This window comes from Saccopteryx bilineata, chromosome 1 (genome assembly GCF_036850765.1).
Source record: "Saccopteryx bilineata isolate mSacBil1 chromosome 1, mSacBil1_pri_phased_curated, whole genome shotgun sequence".
Taxonomy (NCBI): Eukaryota; Metazoa; Chordata; class Mammalia; order Chiroptera; family Emballonuridae; genus Saccopteryx; species Saccopteryx bilineata.
Genome location: NC_089490.1, coordinates 159557028 through 159576803, shown reverse-complemented (window position 1 = coordinate 159576803; position 19776 = coordinate 159557028). Strand labels below are relative to the sequence as shown.

General features: G+C 38.4%; 1 protein-coding gene and 1 non-coding gene across 4 annotated transcripts in view; both read left to right on the top strand.

Annotated features, from left to right (window-relative positions):
- The window catches only part of FBXO16 (F-box protein 16), a 59974-nt gene that overhangs the window by 21205 nt on the left and 18993 nt on the right, over window positions 1-19776 (top strand). For 2 of the 3 annotated variants that reach the window (XM_066278594.1, XM_066278593.1), the window contains exons 4-5: window positions 9122-9328; window positions 13889-14053. In XM_066278594.1, coding sequence (XP_066134691.1) covers window positions 9122-9328; window positions 13889-14053 — 372 coding nt within the window. The remainder of the gene's footprint in view (window positions 1-9121; window positions 9329-13888; window positions 14054-19776) is intronic. The other variant, XM_066278595.1, reaches the window with a different exon arrangement.
- On the top strand, window positions 18452-18554 carry LOC136321685 (U6 spliceosomal RNA). The gene has a single exon (XR_010728818.1). It is a non-coding gene; the product is annotated as a U6 spliceosomal RNA (small nuclear RNA).

The following is a 19776-nucleotide window of genomic DNA, read 5'->3' as shown; positions in this document are numbered from 1 at the left end:
TAGATATTTATAATGGTTATATCTTCCTGTTGGATTGCTCCCTTTATCATTATGTAGTGACCTTCTTTATCCCTTACTATAGCCTTTGTTTTAAAGTTTATTTTGTCATATATAAGTATTGCTACCCCAGCTTTTTTTTCATTTCCATTTGCATGAAATATTTTTTTCCATTCCTTTACTTTCAGTCTATGTGTATCTTTTGTTTTGAGGTGGATCTCCTGTAGACAGCATATGCATGGGTCCTGTTTTCTTATCCATTCAGCTACCCTATGTCTTTTGATTGAAGCATTTAATCCATTTACATTTAAGGTTATTATTGATATGTAGTTGTTTATTGCCATTTTATTTTTTAAATCTACATTCCTCTTTTACTAGATTTTCCCCCCTGCTTTGTTCTGTCTACAGCAGGCCCCTTAACATTTCTTGCAGCATTAGTTTGGTTGTGATGAATTCCTTGAGTTGTTTTTTTTTTTTTTTTTTGTCTGGGAAGCTTTTTATTTCTCCTTCAATTTTAAATGATAGCCTTGCTGGATACAGAAGTCTTGGTTGTAAGTTCTTGTTCTGCATTACTTTGAATATTTCTTGCCATTCTCTTCTGGCCTCAAGTGTTTCTGTGAAAACTGTATGGTTTTGTGAGGCAATATCACCCCAATAAATTCAGTTTTGAAAAAACTAACTTTGCCCTGGCCGGTTAGCTCAGTCAGTTAGAGCATCATTCCAAAATGACAAGGTTGTGGGTTCAATCCCCAGTCAGGGCATAGACGGAAAGCAACCCATGAGTGCACAACTAAGTGGAACAACAAATGAATGCTTCATTTTTTCTCTCTGTCTCTCTAAATGTAATCAATTGGAAAAACAAAACAAAACTAACTTTGCATCTGTTACCAACAACTTAAAAAGAGTCTTTTATGAAATGACCGTTTTTGCACCAGCTATCATTCCACTTACTATTAGTGGAAATCCCTAAATTAATATAACCAGGGCTAATGGTCAGCCAGTATTTTGTGTGGCTGACCAGCTTCTGTCTGTTTTGATTTGTTGAGGGCATTGCCAATTATTAAATAATTTTAATATCACCCTGGATAGGGTCTTCAAATATTTTAAAAGATCTTGTTTATTCTTTTTTATAACCATTGCTAATAGAACTCTACATTTGCAAAGATCACTAGTTACCTATCTTCTGCAGTAGACTTATCTAAGGGAGCAGCAGACATAGTTCTATCATGCTCTCTGTTGTACATTCCTTGATACTACCAGAAAGTTACTAAGTACTATTTAAATGAATAAATGATACTGCTTTTTCTCTTTTGCCCAAAAACAAACTTATTCTTTAAATTCACTAGATCATGTAGAGGTTTTTTTGTTTGTGTGTTTTGTGAACACCATAAGAGATTGCTAACATAAGAAATGTATTTTCTGCCCTGGCCGGTTGGCTCAGCAGTAGAGCGTCGGCCTAGCGTGCGGAGGACCCGGGTTTGATTCCCGGCCAGGGCACACAGGAGAAGCGCCCATTTGCTTCTCCACCCCTCCGCCGCGCTTTCCTCTCTGTCTCTCCCTTCCCCTCCCGCAGCCAAGGCTCCATTGGAGCAAAGATGGCCCGGGCGCTGGGGATGGCTCTGTGGCCTCTACCTCAGGCGCTAGAGTGGCTCTGGTTGCAACATGGCGACGCCCAGGATGGGCAGAGCATCGCCCCCTGGTGGGCAGAGCGTCGCCCCATGGTGGGCGTGCCGGGTGGATCCCGGTCGGGCGCATGCGGGAGTCTGACTGTCTCTCCCTGTTTCCAGCTTCAGAAAAATGAAAAAAAAAAAAAAGAAAAGAAATGTATTTTCCAAAAAAGAGAAAGAAATAAGCATACCAATTTTTCTTTTTATATAGCAGTATTTGGGATTTTTATTATAAGGATCATAGTGATTTTAAAATTCAATATAGTATGAGAAGTAAAGTCATTTTAAAACAATCTGGACACTGTGAGGTTAAGATGTAATATGAAACCTATTTAATGATAGATAATCCAAAATTATCTCCTATTTGGTCATAGACTGTCATTTTTGTTCATGCATTTGCATGTGGTCCTGTCTGTTCTGTACAGTAAAAAAATTAAGAGAAACTTTTACTGTTCCATGCTACTACTTAATTCCTTACCTCAAATCTCTGCCCTTCAATCCGTTAGAAAAGACAGTTGCCTCCAAATCAACAGATAAGAATAGCAGAAGTATTTTTAGTTGAAAAGAAAGCATCTCACATTTTTCTCAGCTTCTGTGTTGTTAACAGAAATAATAGTAATGTTATAAAGAATTTAAAAAAATAGATGGTGTTTCTTTTAACTTGCTGGAAACAAACAATCACGTTAAAATTCAAGAAAGAAATGGGAAATATTTTGCAAATGCATGCTAAAGATTAATATCTGGGATATATAAGGTCTACCAGAAAGTTCTGTCCGTTTCTATCACAAGTTTTGACACGTAAGCACATGTTTATTTGGCACATGTGTGCCTCTCTATTTTTATCACTTAATGTATACATACTGACGTAGCAAATGAACTAAAACAAAGTTGATTCACGTTAGTCTTATGTGTGAAGCGATAGTGTACCCATGGCTACTGATAAAGTTCATTTACGCCACTGTAATTTTTACGAATTTCAACAAGGAAGAAATGCTACAGAAGCATGTCTGTCACATCCACCATATTCCCCGGACTTAGCACCCTCCGACTATCACTTGTTTTTGTCCTTACAAAATTTTCTGAAGGGCAAAAAATTCAAAAATGAAGAAGATATCAAACAAGCACTGGTTCAAATTTTTGCATCAAAAGATAAAACATTTATCAAAAATAAGATATAAGCCCTGGCCGGTTGGCTCAGTGGTAGAGCGTCAGCCTGGCGTGCAGAAGTCCCGGGTTCGATTCCTGGCCAGGGCACACAGGGGAAGCGCCCATCTGCTTCTCCACCCCTCCCCCTCTCCTTCCTCTCTGTCTCTCTCTTCCCCTCCCGCAGCGAGGCTCCATTGGAGCAAAGATGGCCCGGGCGCTGGGGATGGCTCCTTGGCCTCTGCCCCAGGCGCTAGAGTGGCTCTGGTCACAACACTACGCCCTAGAGGGGCAGAGCATCGCCCCCTGGTGGGCAGAGCGTCACCCCCTGGAGGGCGTGCCGGGTGGATCCCGGTCGGGCTCATGCGAGAGTCTGTCTGACTGTCTCTCCCCGTTTCCAGCTTCAGAAAAATACAAAAAAAAAAAAAATAGGATATACAAATTGCTCTCACGCTGGCAAGAAATCATTAATAATAATGGCAATTATATTATTTAATAAAGTTTATTGACGGTAAGAAAAATTTGTATTTTGTTTTATTCCAAAAACAGACAGAACTATCCAGTAGACCTTATATAAAGAGTTCCTACAAATCAAGAAAAATACAAAATGTTTTACAGAATAATAGGCCCATAGAAGAATGAGAAATATACAAAAATATACAAATGCCCAATAAACATATAAAAGATGCTCTATTTTACTAAAATTAGAGAAATACAAATTAAACAATGAGACTCCCAATTCCTTCCTTTGTCTATGTGGCAGAAATTAGAGAGACAGATAATATCCAAATTCAGATTCATTGGTGAATAGGAGGATATGCTTAAACACAATTGGAGAGAATATTAAAATGGTAACAATGTTTAGCCTGACCTGTGGGGGCGCAGTGGATGGAGTGTTGACCTGGAAACACTAAGGACGCCGGTTCGCAGCCCTGGGCTTGCCTGGTCAGGGCACATGTGGGAGTTGATGCTTCCTGCTCCTCCTTTCTGTCTGTCTGTCTGTCTCTCTCTCCTCTCTAAAATGAATAAATAAAAAATATTTAAAAAAAAAATGGTAACAATGTTTAAAAGACAGTTTGACAGGCTCTATTAAATTCTTAAATGCAAATACTCTTTGAACCTGTAATTCCACTTCCATTTAACTATACTAGAGAAATGTTCACATGGGACATGAAAAGGCACGTTCTAGGCTATTGCATGGTTTTTTGTTTTGCTTTGTTCTGTTGTTATATCAGAAGTAACCTAAATGGTATTGGCAGTAAAATAAGTAAATAGATCCCCACATATCCATCCTACTATGAATGAATGAGAAAACAATACCCTTTGGAGTTTATTTCATATCAAGATATTTATGGCTGTATTTTGTTTGTTTTTTAAACTTCTGTATAGGATTCCACAGAATGGGTATACTCTAACCTATCTAATTGCTTCTCTATTGATGGATATATGTGTATGTAAATGCATAGAAATGCACAAACATCAAACTGAACAGTGGTTATTTCTGGGGAATAGAGTGAGATTTGATGGGGAGGGGTGTTTAAAGAGGATGTTCGTGTTTGATTATATTCATATCTATTTGAAACTTTTAAGACAGGATGTATTTATTCATCTTTTAATTGTGAAATTAAGTTTTTGACAACAGGACTCAGAAACTCCACCAAATTAAGATAATATAACCAATTAGAAAAAAAATAACAAGCCTCCCTCTTAATCTTGTCCCTCACTTCCCGGGAACTTTGCTGTGCCACTCAGTGTGCTATAAATGGACCGTCATCGCTAGCAGCTGTCCTCACTTCCGGAAACTGCCGCAAGAATCCTTGTACTCCAACTACTCCAAAAAATAGGATTTTCACAATTCTATTGAGTCAAGAAAGTCCTTTAAAAAGGCATTAGAATAATTATAAAATATAAATGTAAATCATTTTTTTTTTTATTTTTTTTTTTTTTATTTTTTTTTTCTTCATTTTTTTTTTTTTTTTTTCTGAAGCTGGAAACAGGGAGAGACAGTCAGACAGACTCCCGCATGCGCCCAACCGGGATCCACCCGGCACGCCCACCAGGGGCGAAGCTCTGCCCACCAGGGGGCGATGCTCTGCCCATCCTGGACGTCGCCATATTGCGACCAGAGCCACTCTAGCGCCTGAGGCAGAGGCCACAGAGCCATCCCCAGCGCCCGGGCCATCTTTGCTCCAATGGAGCCTTGGCTGCGGGAGGGGAAGAGAGAGACAGAGAGGAAAGCGCGGCGGAGGGGTGGAGAAGCAAATGGGCGCTTCTCCTGTGTGCCCTGGCCGGGAATCGAACCCGGGTCCTCCGCACGCTAGGCCGACGCTCTACCGCTGAGCCAACCGGCCAGGGCTAAATGTAAATCATTTAACATGATATAATGTAACAGATGGCCTGACCTGTGGTGGTCTAGTGACTAAAGCATCAACCTGGAATGCTGAGGTTGCTGGTTCAAAACCCTGTGCTTGCCTGGTCAAGGCACATATGGGAGTTGATGCTTCCTGCTCCTCTTCCCTCCCCCCCCTCCTCTCTAAAATGAATAAATAAAATCTTAAAAAAAAAAGAAAAAAGAACTGTGAAGCAAGTTACCACAAATGAGACCAGGGTAGGAAAATTGTCCTAGCAGCTCCCCAGTCTCACACATTAGATTGATGCTACTGTGTTATGGGTATTTTTACTTGAGAGATGATGTGAGAGATGGGAGAGATTACCAAATTCCTGTACAGTTAACTATTCTGTGTACCAAATTCCTGCACAGTTGACTATTCTATGGATTACTTACTATTTGGATTATTCCTATTACCTCAAATGCCAGAGAGATTTCCCCCAACTGTTAAACCTTCTTCTGAGTCATCACTTTCAATTGGTAGGAGCTCAAAGAACGCAAATTCGTTTTCTATTAGCCTAAACAAACACAATTAGAAAGGAAAATGCCTGGAGGCAAACAACACTATCAAAACCAAATTTAAATTACCTTTGGCCTTTGTAACCAGGGAAATGAGAAACCAATTTAATCATCTTTTCAGCCTCTAAAAAAATGTTTTGGTGTTTTCTTTGAAAGATTTTCTCATCATTTTATATTCCTGATGCTCTTTTTATTAATTTTAAGTCACTCCTTCAATTTGAGCCCGTTCTCTTTAGGTGAGCATCAATGAAGGTAGACAAGAAAACTTCAGCCATTCTCAATGTGTTCCCCATCCTTGACAATGTACAAACATGGTAACATTATGCCTTTTAACTTAATTGCTTACATGTATTTTCTTTTTACATTGATTTAACCCAATACTTATTATTTTAAACTTCATTATGATAGTTATAATAGCTGCCATGTCTACAGAGTCAGGCACCCTATCAAGAATTTTATACACCTATATTTTATTTATTCCTCACAACAGTCCTACCATGTAGATATAATTATTCTTAATGTATAAATGAGAAATCTGAGGCTGAGAGAGGTTGTTAGTGGTGGAACTGGAATTTAGTAATTTATTTCTAGTATTAGAAATAGTAGAATATTGTGAGACTCCCAGTGGTCTCACTCCCAAATCCACCATCACCATAATGCCGCACTTTCTTTTCTCCGGCTGATATACGTATTACGGTTTGCTTAGCGGATCCCCCCCAGTTAGGCATTTTGGGTTATTTCTGATTTCTTGCAGTGATAATAGTATTTCAGAAAAATTGTTTTGTGACCGTAACCATTCTATGTCCCCATGAAGCTCAGTTTCTACAGAGCCACAGAACATTGCCTACAAAGTAATTTAAAAAATAAATTCCAATTTTCGTTGTGTCTCTTAAAGAAAAAAATCACAGAGAATCCAGTTCACAACTCTTAATACTTTTCATATCTCCTTCCTTTATTCTTCAGTTGTCTCACACTCTGTACCTGCTGTTCAGGCAATGACAGTCTGAGCCCCCAAACTCCCAACAAGCCAAAATCCCAAAGCTCTTCTGTTTCCCTGTGGCTCTTTATTTTATAGGTCAGTGCATCCTGCTGGGCCTGCTTCTTTCCCTGACCCTAGCCATTCTGTTCTGGTTTTTCTCTATCCATTCCAATAATCCACTACAAATGGAAAGAAGTTGGAGATATGGATTGTACAGAAACAGGGATAGGACAAATCAGGAAACACACATGAATCCACTCTATCCACTTATTTGTAAGTTAAAATTTTTGATGTTTTTATTCATTTTAGATTTTTTGCCCTTTTGAATTATAGTCTCCCAAGTAAGATTGGTGGGTCATCAAATAGATCTAAATAGTGAATAGTTTTAATTACAATAATTCTTACTAATTAAAAAATTACATTGTATGACTACAATGAAGTTGACTATAAGGCTTGTCCAAAATACATTTTTGCTTTTGGATTGTTATATAGATTATATGCCTTTTTAGGTAGTCAGTGTATAAAGTTCATTATAAAATTCTAATTACTTTTTCATAACTGTAATAAATAGCTATATGTAAAATGCAATAGTACAGTGGTCCCCAACCTTTTTTGGGCCACGGACCGGTTTAATGTCAGAAAATATTTTCACGGACCGGCCTTTAGGGTGGGATGGATAAATGTATCACGTGACCGAGACAAGCGTCAAGAGTGAGTCTTAGACGGATGTAACAGAGGGAATTGGTCATTTTTTAAAAATAAAACATCGTTTAGACTTAAATATAAGTAAAACGGAAATAATGTAAGTTATTTATTCTTTCTCTGTGAACCGGTACCAAATGGCCCACAGACCGGTACCGGTCTGCAGCCCAGGGGTTGGGGACCACTGCAATAGTATAAAAATACAACTATCCCCAAACTTCCCTGTTCTCTCTAATGGACAAAAGAACAAAAGAGATTTAGACTCTGGAAAAGTGGCTTATTCAGTTGGTAGGTGTTTCCATAGAGCAGGGGTCAGGAACCTATGACTTGCGAGCCAGATGTGGCTCTTTTGATGGCTGCATCTGGCTCGCAGACAAATCTTTAATTAAAAAAATAATAATAACGTTAAAAATATAAAACATTCTCATGTATTACAATCCATTAATTTCCTACCGCTCATGTTTATGGTTGCGGGTGGCTGGAGCCAATCACAGCTGTCCTCCAGGACAACACCAAATTTTTATTGGATAATGTGTAAGGTACACGGGTCATTGCATGGCCCTCACGGAATTACTTTTTTTTTTTTTTTGTATTTTTCTGAAGTTGGAAACAGGGAAGCAGTCAGACTCCCGCATGTGCCCGACCGGGATCCACCTGGCATGCCCAGCAGGGGGCGATGCTCTGCCCATCTGGGGCGTTGCTCTGTTGTACCCAGCGCCATTCTAGTGCCTGAGGCAGAGGCCATAGAGCCATCCTCAGCGCCCAGGCCAACTTTGCTCCAATGGAACCTTGGCTGCGGGAGAGGAAGAGAGAGACAGAGAGGAGGGAGAGGGGGAGGGGTGGAGAAGCAGATGGGCGCTTCTCCTGTGTGCCCTGGCCAGGAATCGAACCTAGGACTCCTGCACACCAGGCCGACGCTCTACCACTGAGCAAACCGGCCAGGGCGGAATTACATTTAAAAATATGCAGTGTTCATGGCTCTCTCAGCCAAAAAGGTTCCCGACCCCTGCCCTACAGCTTTTCTCTGGGTTTTAGTCAACCCTGAAGTTCTTAGGTTTAATCAGTCACTGATCTTGGGACTGATTTAGGGTTATCTCTGGGGAAAATTGTGAAGCAACCAAAGTTTGGTCTGTACCAAATTACTCAGCATCTACTTTTTGTCTCTGGAATTCTTTTTATACAGTCGTTCTACTGATATTTCCTCTGGAGTCACCTCAGTCATTTACACGTTAGTGGGACTTTGACCCAATACACTCCCCTTCTCAGGGTTATTTGCAGGGAATACCTTATTTCCACCTGTGAATGCAAAAGTTTGTTTCTGGTGTTGAGTTTGGCACTTACGAGTTCATCCACAAGTCTTTGGGAGGAGAGGGGCTGCCCAGGCACCTTATCTTGACATTGTATTTCATAAATATATGTTTTCTCAGTTTATGAATACGGCCAGCTCCCAACTTACTGTTCTAATTAACTGCAAGTTCTGAGGTTACATGCACTCTGTACACACTCAGATCTCGCACAGGTTGACACATATAAATGTTAGAAAGGGCATGTGGGTGGCAAAATGTGGAATTTACTAATTAGTGAAAGAAATACTTGCTCTTCATGAGGAATAAATTACCAAACTCACTTTCTATGCCATTTTTTTTATCTCTTCTTCATAATGAATCTCTGGTATCAGATCAAATTGAACCTGGAGCATTTTCTTTTCTTTCTTTCTTTTTACAGTTTGACAAATGGACAGACTCTCAAAGAAGAAGAATCCTGACGGGCCTGTTAGAACGCTGCTCCCTGTCACAGCAGAAGTTCTGCTGTCGAAAGCTTCAGGAAAGAATTCCAGCAGAAGCTCTGGATTTTACTACCAAGCTGCCCAGGATGCTATCTTTATACATCTTTTCTTTCCTGGACCCCCGAAGCCTTTGTCGTTGTGCACAGGTAAAGGCAAAGAAGCAGTGTAGAGGCATTTTGTGAGAACAGCCTAGAAACTCTGGAACTTGGTTGGAGGAAGCATATGTCACAGGTCCTCATATAACATTGTTTTGTTTAAGTTTGTTTTGTTATAATATTGAGGAGATGCTTTGTTATAATGTCGATGAGATGCCATTGCGACTTAATTCTTGTTTATATCAATTAGCCTGTGGTAAAACTGGTTTCATTATTTGTCATTTCAGTTAAAGCTGCTGAACCTATTGATGGTGTTAAGTGAGAACTTACTGTGCACAAAACCAATAAATAGATGAGATGATCAGTAGGTTTAGTCCACGTAGTTTGGATTCGCCCATGTCCTTTGTGTTTAACTCTGTATTTAGTGCTCAAAAGGTGTGTGGGGGAGTGTAAGATGTCATTAATGTCCACACGCAAAAAATTAGCTAGTTGGTGGGACGAGCACCCATAGGAGAAATGGTTCATCAGCAGGATAGTCTTAAATTGCAAAGCATACAACTACAATAAAATACTAAATTTACAGTGCAGGCCATTCATAAATAGAAAAGCTCAAAATAAGGTGCTAATGAGATATACAAAAGAATATGAGTCCAGAAGAGTTTATAGTGAGCAAACGCATTCACAGATTTGGAAAAGGAACTGACCGTTATTTGCCTACAAGTAATTCCATGGTTGATTAAGTGTAATTAAATTACTTTAGCTATGAAACTGGTAGTTATTTATGTGAGTCTTTTCATAGAGTCTAGTAACACCAGAAATGTCCTGTTTGGCATGCATTCATGCATGTGCAAAATGTTAACTTTCATTTTTAAAATTAAGAAAATGAATTCAGTAAAAAAGACGAATTAGTTAATAAATGGTGTTGGGAAAATTGGGTAGCTATCTGGAAAAATTTTTTTCTAGTAGGATAAAAGATTGATATGAAATCAAAGGAAGCCATTAAAGAACTCAAAGAAAATGTAGGAAAGGAGGTCTTTGTGAGTATTCTATAACCAGAAACCATAAAAGAAAATATACAATTTAAATTCTTGCCTTATTTATTATATATATTAATTATAATATATTTATAAGAAAGCTACATTTTAAATTGTACCTATAAAAATTAAAATTTTCTTTATAAAAAAGTATCATAAATAAATCCAAACAGAAAAAACACATATTGCCAATGAATGGTTAATATCCTTATTTTTTCAAGAACTCCTATAAATCTATATTAAGAAAGAAAAAAAAAGACCAACAACCCAACAGAAAAATGAGCAAAGGAAATGAACAAGTAGTTCACAGAAAGAAATGTAGATGTTTTTAAAATGTATAATATGCTCAGTCTCACTATGGCATGCCTTCTTCTTGATTCAGATTGACTGTTAAAAATTTTAAATAATATTCTATATTGGTGAGAATGTGAAGAAACAAGCACTTTCATAAATGGTTTGTAGATAAATTGGCAAAACCACCACAGAGAACAATTTGTATTATAATTTAAAGTAAAGATTCCCTTTGACTCAGCAGATCCACTTCTTAGAATTTGTCTGATGGGTATACTTCAACATATGCAAAATTATGTCTGTGTAAGGATGTTACAACAGTGTTTGTAATAGCAACAGTTTGGAAACAATGAAAATGTCCACCATTGTAAATTGCAACGCAAAATGTATCATCAGTGAAAAAGATGTATCATCAGTGAAAAAAGTAAAGGTACAGAATTGTCCTACCATTTTGTAGAGATAAAAGAATACATACATATTTGTTAATATAGGTCTGGCTGGTAGCAGTGGTTACATCTAGGAAGGAAACGAGAGACTAGAGGACGGGGGTGAGAGAGAGACTTCCTTTGTCCTGTGTGCCCCGTTAGATCTTTGAATTTAGTATTAATGTACATTTATTATTTATTCTAGAAATGAAATAGTTTTTAAATAGAGCATAGCATCCTAAATGTTCAGTAATAGGACAGTATTATATAGCCGTATGATGAATTATTATGCAGCTATTAGAAAACATGATTTGGAAGAACAGAGATACTTATGATATATAAAATGAAGAAAGCACAATTTGAAATTATATATAGTTTTCCAGTTTTCTTTCATACTTGCCTTAAAAAAGATAAGAAAGAGAAGAGCCCTGCCTGTTGTTAATAATGGTCATTTTGATTGATTGCATTATGCGTATTTTCTTTAAACTTCTCCGAAGTTTCCAAGTTTTCCACGTGAGAGTGTTATCATTCAAGGGAAATGTTATTTGAAATAGCTATTTCTATTACCTATGGGCACTGTGAGGGAGACACAGATAGTTATTCTTCATCTAGATTTAAAGTAAACAAATTCATTGTACTGAAATGAACTTTGAGCTGTTTGAAAGATATAAGGGGGTGGCATTTATAGTTTTGAAAGCTCCTCTCTATCCTTCAATTCTCCTCATTCTTCTACCTTAAAAAAGCCCCTCAGAAACACTGAAGAGCAAAAACAAAACATACACAACCTTATTTACCCTGGGGGTAAAAACTAGCTTAAATACTCAGGTCTAAATAAGATTTAAGGGAAAGGAGGAAAAGAATGAGAATTCAGACAATTTCCTCCCCATCCCCTTCCTCTAAAACCCCACCTCTCCATTGAATTCTGTGTGAATTAACCATATAGGGAGTAAGGTTGGTGTTGTTTCAGTCTGGGTTGGACAAAGTAGATGTGATTTTTGTTCCTGCTTGCAGGGGTGGGGTGGGGGGCTCTATCAGATCCTCTAGACCAGGGGTCAGGAAACTTTTTGGCTGAGAGAGCCATGAACGCCACATATCTTAAAATGTAATTCCGTGAGAGCCATACAACGACCCGTGTACGTTACACATTATCCAATAAAAATTTGGTGTTGTCCTGGAGGACAGCTGTGATTGGCTCCAGCCACCCACAACCATAAACATGAGCGGTAGGAAATTAATGGATTGTAATACATGAGAATGTTTTATATTTTTAACATTATTATTTTTTTATTAAAGATTTGTCTGCAAGCCAGATGCAGCCATCAAAAGAGCCACATCTGGCTCGCGAGCCATAGGTTCCCAACCCCTGCTCTAGACGTTTTTCTTCTTCCAACCCTGAACCTCTTATTTCTTCTAATTGTGCCCTCCTCTCTCCTGCTGTCTCATGTCCAGAACATAAAACAGTGCTAAACATAGCAGGAACTCAATACATGGTGATCAGATGGAGGGAAGGAGAGAGGTGATAGAGGAATGGTTGTATGAATAGTAAGCCCATTATAATGTTCTAGGTTTTTTGGTTCTTTTTTTCTGGTGTTCAAAATTATTAATCAGTTAATCTTGAAAAAGAGGCCAGTTTTCCAAGGATGAAATCTGGGTTTGAAGGTTAGTAGTCATCTTTGCAATTCTTTTTTTTTTAATAAAGATTTTATTTATTGATTTTACAGAGAGAGAGAGAGAGAGAGAGAGCAAGAAGTATCAAGTGGTAGTTACTTCACTTTAGTTGTTCATTGATTGCTTGTTGTATGTGCCTTGAACAGGCGAACCCAGGGTTTCAAACCAGCAACCTCAGCATTCCAGGTTGACGCTTTATCCATTGCGCCACCACAGACCAGGCCATCTTTGCAATTCTTACAGCTAAGACACAGACCTCTATTCTCAACTTTATATATGAATTTGATCCTAGTTTCTAGTAAGACTTATTCAATATTTGGAATAAATTCTAATACTGGTATTACACATAGAGTCATCTCTCCTTTATGCTGGATGTGTAGATTGACCGTAATGCAATGGAAATGAAATATATAGGACAAATACTTTGTGCTGTATGGAATCTTAAAGGCTATGCAAAACACACCATATAGTATCAGTATTTGCATTCTGTTTATAAAATTTATATTTAGTTAAATTATAAGAATGGAGAGAAGACAGATGCATATCATGAAAAGAGTAAACAATGTGCGGACCTGTGTTTCTATAACTCTCATATAACTTTCACATGAAATTCAGAAACCTTTAGGAAATTCCAAAGTCTACTTGACCCTCAGTTTTTTCATTTGCAATATGAGAGTAATACTTATATTTACTTCCTTAGGTTGCTACGTGGATGATTAATAGGTTCTCTATAAATATATGTTAACTCGGATTCTAAGTCTGAATTAAAATGTAAAGAAAATCATTCTGGCCTGACCTGTGGTGGCGCAGTGGATAAAGCATCGACCTGGAAATGCTGAGGTTGCCGGTTCGAAACCCTGGGCTTGCCTGGTCAAGGCACATATGGGAGTTGATGCTTCCAGCTCCTCCCCACCTTCTCTCTCTGTCTCTCTCTCCTCTCTCTCTCCCTCTCTGTCACTCTCTCTCCCTTTCTCTCTCCTCTCTAAAATGAATAAATAAAATAAAATAAAAAAGAAAATCATTCTGCATGGGCAGGAAGCACTTGAGGTAGCAGGTAACTATTTAAGCTGTGAATTGGAGGAAAAGATTTAGAAAAATTATCTAGGGCCCAGGGTGACAGCTTAAAACCTAGAGAAAGTAGACATGTAAACTGAGTAGTTTGTTTTCCCCGACAATGGTTGTTGTTTCTCCAGGTGAGCTGGCACTGGAAGAACTTAACTGAGCTGGATCAGCTCTGGATGCTCAAATGTTTACGGTTTAACTGGTGCATCAATTTCTCTCCAACTCCCTTTGAGCAGGGTATATGGAAGAAGCACTACATTCAAATGGTAAAAGAACTTCATGTTACCAAGCCTAAGGTAAATTTGGGACAAAATGCAACAAACTTGCAAACATTAGCTATTTAGGAATTCTAGAACTTAGACTAAGTGATCACACTTGAACTTGGAGAAGTGAGTTGGTTCAAGGGAAGTATACTATGACTTCAAAATTCTCCTTTCCTGAGAACTTAATAGCCCTTTTCAAGACAACCATGTCCATTGAGAGCCCTTATCTGACACTCCCAAACCACAGTCCGTGGGAGGTTAGGACTGTGGGGCTCCTCACTATACCGGTCCTGGATTTCTGTGTCCCTGTCTCACACTCCCAACAGTTCTGACACTGGGACTCTGTGGGTAATGTGCTGTATTTGTTATGTATGGGTCATCAAACTCTACTTTACTAATTCAAGTGTTTTAGGATTCTTCTAGAGGAGCTGAAGTTTATTTTGGTATCATTTATAAGGAAAACTTTTCCAATAAATCTATTATTAGGGAAGGGCATAATGGACATACTAATGTTCTTTTTAGGATAGAAATTACCAAGGTAGAGCATTTTCATATAATCATAAAAAGTAAATAATACAAGGATATTTTTTCTAGTGGTTTTCTATGCATTATAACCATGTTTATATTTATTCTTATAGTCATAGTTAATTAGGTAACTTTTATGAGCCTTTATTTATGGCATGGTTTACACACAAGCAGAATTGTGCATCGTTTTGTATAATAAATGAGTTCCTGAAAAATTATGTGTAAATTAAATTCTTAAATGATTTTTAAAACCACAGGGGTATTATATTCTATGAAAAAGCTGCAGTGAATCCTTTTTAAAATTGAAGAATCCCTTTGAAATACAAATAGTCAACTTCTAAATTGCTCTTTAGGTTAGTTTTATTGTATTTTCTGAAAGTGGAATCCATTTACATTTAATATAATAATAAACTATGCATAATTAATATGGTCACAATTGCAATGATAAAACTAGTCTTTCCAATTTTAGTTATTGGTGTGCTCTGTGAGCATTTCTTTTTTTCTTTTTTTTTTGCACGAGAGAGAGACAGACAGACAGAAAGGGAGAGTGATGAGAAGCATCAACTCATAGTTACACACTTCAGTTGTTCATTGATTGCTTTCTCATATGTGCCTTGACTAGGGGGATCCAGCAGAGCCAGTGACCCCTTGCTCAAGCCAGTGACCTTGGGCTCAAGCCAGCAACCAATGGGTCATGTCTATGATCCCACACTCAAGCAAGCGACCCCATGCTCCAGCTGATGAGCCCACGCTCAAGCTGGCGACCTCAGGGTTTTGAACCATGGTCCTCAGCATCCTAGTTAGCACACTTTATCTACTGCGCCACTATCTGGTCTGGCGAGGATTTCTTTAAAAATAAATTTTAAACTGCTAAAAGTAAATTTTAAACCGCAGTGATGGAAAAGTTATCTTCAAAATTACTGTAGCTATGACATCTTTTCTCATAAGGCTTTTCTTGACCTTTTCATTTGTGAGCAGGGAAAGGCATGGAATACCTGGAGCTTAAGCTGTTTTGGTGTAGAGGAGAGAAAACTGATTAGCCAACTTCTTAAAAAGGGATTTAGAGTATTATATATAAAACTGACTTCAGTGCTTTGTCTTCAATAATAACTCTTCTTCCACAAAATATTTCTGCATAACTATATATTTAAAATAATGCCTGCTTCTGCCTGACCAGGTGGTGGCGCAGTGGATAGAGCATCGGACTGGGATGCAGAGGACCCAGGTTCGAGATCCCAAGGTCACCAGCTTGAGCAGGGGCTCATCTGGCTTGACCAAAGCTCACCAGCTTGAGCCCAAGGTCGCTGGCTCGAGCAAGGGGTTACTCTGTCTGCTGTAGCCCCCCGGTCAAGGCACATATGAGAAAGCTATAAATGAACTAAGGTGTCACAGTGAAAAACTAATGATTGATGTTTCTCATCTCTCTTTGTTCCTGTCTGTCTGTCCCTGTCTATCCCTCTCTCTGACTCTCTCTCTGTCTCTGTAAATAAATAAATAAATAAATAAATAAATAAATAAATAAATAAAATAATAATGCCTGCTTCTGATGCAATAGGATTTCTACCTCTTTGCTTGCTATTAAACTTCTGTAGGGAGTAGTACTTTGCTATGTTAATCTTATGTTTTTCTGTTAAATCCACCTAAATTAGAACAACAAAGGTTAATAAAATCAACTAATAATTTTATTTCTTAGTCAGAAAGACTAAGGTTATAAAGTCATCTGATGAGTGTTAATAAAGTCATCTGACAATGGTTTTAAAGTCAACTGTCAGCCCTATGCTCGAATAATTTGTGTAATTCTCTGCAAAGTTGTTCCAATGATGATGCCTACAGGCAGCCACTAGAGTAGAGCTTAATTTACCTTCCCTCAGTCCCATCATCGTCTCCCTTCCCCAAGTACTTTATACCTGGCATGAAAATATTTTGTTTATTTATTTTAGTGAGAGAGACAGAGAGAGATGGAAAGGGAGAGAGATGAGAAGCATCAACTTATAGTTGTAGCACTTTAGTTGTTCATTGATTGGTTCTCATATGTGCCTTGACTGGGGGGCTCCAGCTGAGCCAGTGACCCTTTGCTCAAACCAGTGACTTTCGGCTTCAAGCCAGCAACCATAGGGTCATGTCTATGATCCCATGCTCATGCCAGTGACCCTGCACTCAAGCTGGTGAGTCCGCACTCAGGCTGGCAACCTCAGAGTTTTGAACCTGGGTCCTCAGCATCCCTGATTGATGCTCTATTCATTGTGCCACCACCTGGTCAGACAAGCATGAAAACATTTTAAAAGCAGATGGTAGTGGTTAATACTACTTACCCAACCTTAAAATAAGAGGACTGGACTAGAATAAACTTTGTAAGAGTGTAAAACCACACTCTCTGCTCTAAGAAACATAATTTCAAAAGACTTAATCTAGAAAAAGTTAAACCCAAAGTTAATAGAAGGAAGAAATTATAAAGAACAAAGATCAAGGAAATTAAAAACAGGTAAATAATTAAGAAAACCAAACCAGAACTGCTTCTTTAAAAACAAATAGAATTAACAAATTTCTAGCTAGACTGATAAGTTATAAAAGAAAGAACAGCCTTGGTGGTTGGTGGTTGGCTCAGCAGTAGAGCATTGACCTGGCGTATGGTGGATGTCCCTGGTTCAATTTCTGGTCAGGGCACACAGGAGAGGCGATCATCTGCTGCTTCTTCTCTCCTCTTCTCCCTTCTGTCTCTTTCTCTCTTCGCTTCCCACAGCCATGGCTTGATTGAGTCGAGTGTGTCCATCCTGGGCACTAAGGATGGCTCTTTTGAGCCTCTGCCTCAGGTGCTAAAAATAGCTTGTTTGTGAGCATGGCCCTAGATGGACAGAGCATCAGCCTCAGACAGGGGTTGCTGGGTGGATCTTGGTTGGGATGCATACAGGAGTCTGCCTCACTATCTCCCCTCCTCTCACTAAAAAAAAAAAAAGAGAGAGAGAGAGAACACATAACTTATACTAGTAGCAGGTATGAAAGAGGGAGGCATCATGACAGATTTTGCAGACACTGGAATGATAATGAGAAAATATTACAAATAATTCCATGTTCCTAAATTCAACAACCTAGATGAAATGGACAATTCTTGCAAACCACAAATTACCAAGACAGTCTCAATAAGAAATAGAAAGCATGAAAAGATCTTTATCAATTTAAAAATAAATCTTAATTTTAAAACTATCCACAAAACTTTAGATCTAAATATCACATATTTAAGGAAAAGATACCAATTTTTACATAAACTCAGAAAATAGAGGAAGAGGGAACACTTTTGAACTCATTATCTTCATAATAAAACCAGCCCTGGCCGGTTGGCTCAGCGGTAGAGCGTCGGTCTGGTGTGTGGAAGTCCCAGGTTTGATTCCTGGTCAGGGCACATAGGAGAAGCACCCATCTGCTTCTCCACTCTTCCCCCTCTCTTTTCTCCCTTATCTCTCTCTTCCTCTCCTGCAGCCAACGCTCCATTGGAGCAAAGTTGGCCCGGGCACTGAGGATGGCTCTATGGCCTCTGCCTCAGGTGCTGAGGATGGCTCCGGTTGCAGTGGAGCAACGCCCCAGATGGGCAGAGCATCGCCCCCTGGTGGGCATGCCGTGGGAATCCCGGTTGGACGCATGCAGGAGTCTGTCTGTCTGCCTCCCCTCTTCTCACTTCCTGCTTCTCACTTCAGAAAAAATACAAAACAAAAATACCCCCCCACACACAAAAAACCAGATAAAGATTTTACAAGAAAACAAAACAAGACCACAGACCAATATCTCTCATGAATACAGACATAAAAAATCCTTTAAAGTACTAGTGAATCAAATCCAGAAATAATACACAATGCCCAAATGGGATTATTCAAGAAGAGTAAGTTTGACATAATATTCAAAAATCAGTCATGCTTGCTTGGGCAGCACATATACTAAAATTGGAATGATACAAAGAAGATTAGCATGGACCCCGCACAAAGATGGAATGCAAATATGTGAAGCATTAAAAAAAAAATCAATCAATGTAACTCACAGAATAAAAGAGAAAAGATTTGTGATCATTTCAGTATAGGCAAATAAAAGTATTTAACAAAAAAAATCTGCATAGTCATAATTTAAAAAATTCTCAAACAGACTAGGTGAACAAAATATTTTTTACTTAATGCAAACAGTCATCACAGTTTCCATTATCATCTATTATGTTAAAGTGTCAAGCATTTTATATTTTATCAGAATTAATGATGTTTACTTATATGTAATTACTATCATTTATACCTGAAGTGTTCCCCCCAAAATTAATTTTTATTATCATGTATTCCTGGTAGTATTAACAAGACCTTCTCCAGCAACAGCAGAGAGATTTCATGCAGTATAAGCTCAGAAAAGTGAAATTAATGTCCATTCCAAATGCGATCTGCACAAAATATTGAGTAATAAACCAATAATGAGCTATTAGTTATATAAATAAAAAATGGCTGCTTTATCTACCAGATTATAATCATTCATTAAATGAGTAAATATTTTTAAAAAACTGTTATGTGCTGGGTGTTGTGAGTGCTGTGATCTTAGCTATACTTCCAAGGAGCCTAGTCTGGTGGCCTAGGACATTGACAAATACATGGGTAGTAAGTGCTCTCTGGTAGTAGAAATATATACAAAGAGCAGTTGAAACAAGGATAAGAAACTAAGTGATTCTGCCTGCAGGGACTGGGGAATTTCTTAATTTTCACAAGCAATTCAAGCAAACCAATTCACCCAGCAAAGCTTCCCTAATCTCTTAAAGAACAGAAATTAAGCCTTTAATGGCTTCTCAACATACCAATACCATTTCCCTTAGGCTACAACCACATAAAAACTTTATGAATTTCACACACACACACACACACACACACACACACACAAAATAGACTTTCAATTTGGGAAATTAAAGCGAAAGTATTTTAGGAGAGTGGATGAGGTTTTGATAACTGATAAAATCTATAAACTACCCTGATATAACTTGAAATTGTTATAGGTAATTAGGGCTGCAGCCCTTTTTTTTTTTTTTTTTTTGAGAGAGAGAGCAGGGCAGGAAGGGAGAGAGATGAGAGTATCAACTCATAGTCCGGCACTTTGGTTGTTCATTGATTGCTTCTCATATGTGCCTTGGCCAGGGGCTCCAGCTGAGCTATTGACCCTTTGCTCAAGGTAGTGACCTTGGGCTCAGGCAGCAACCAAGGGGTCATGTCTCTGATCCC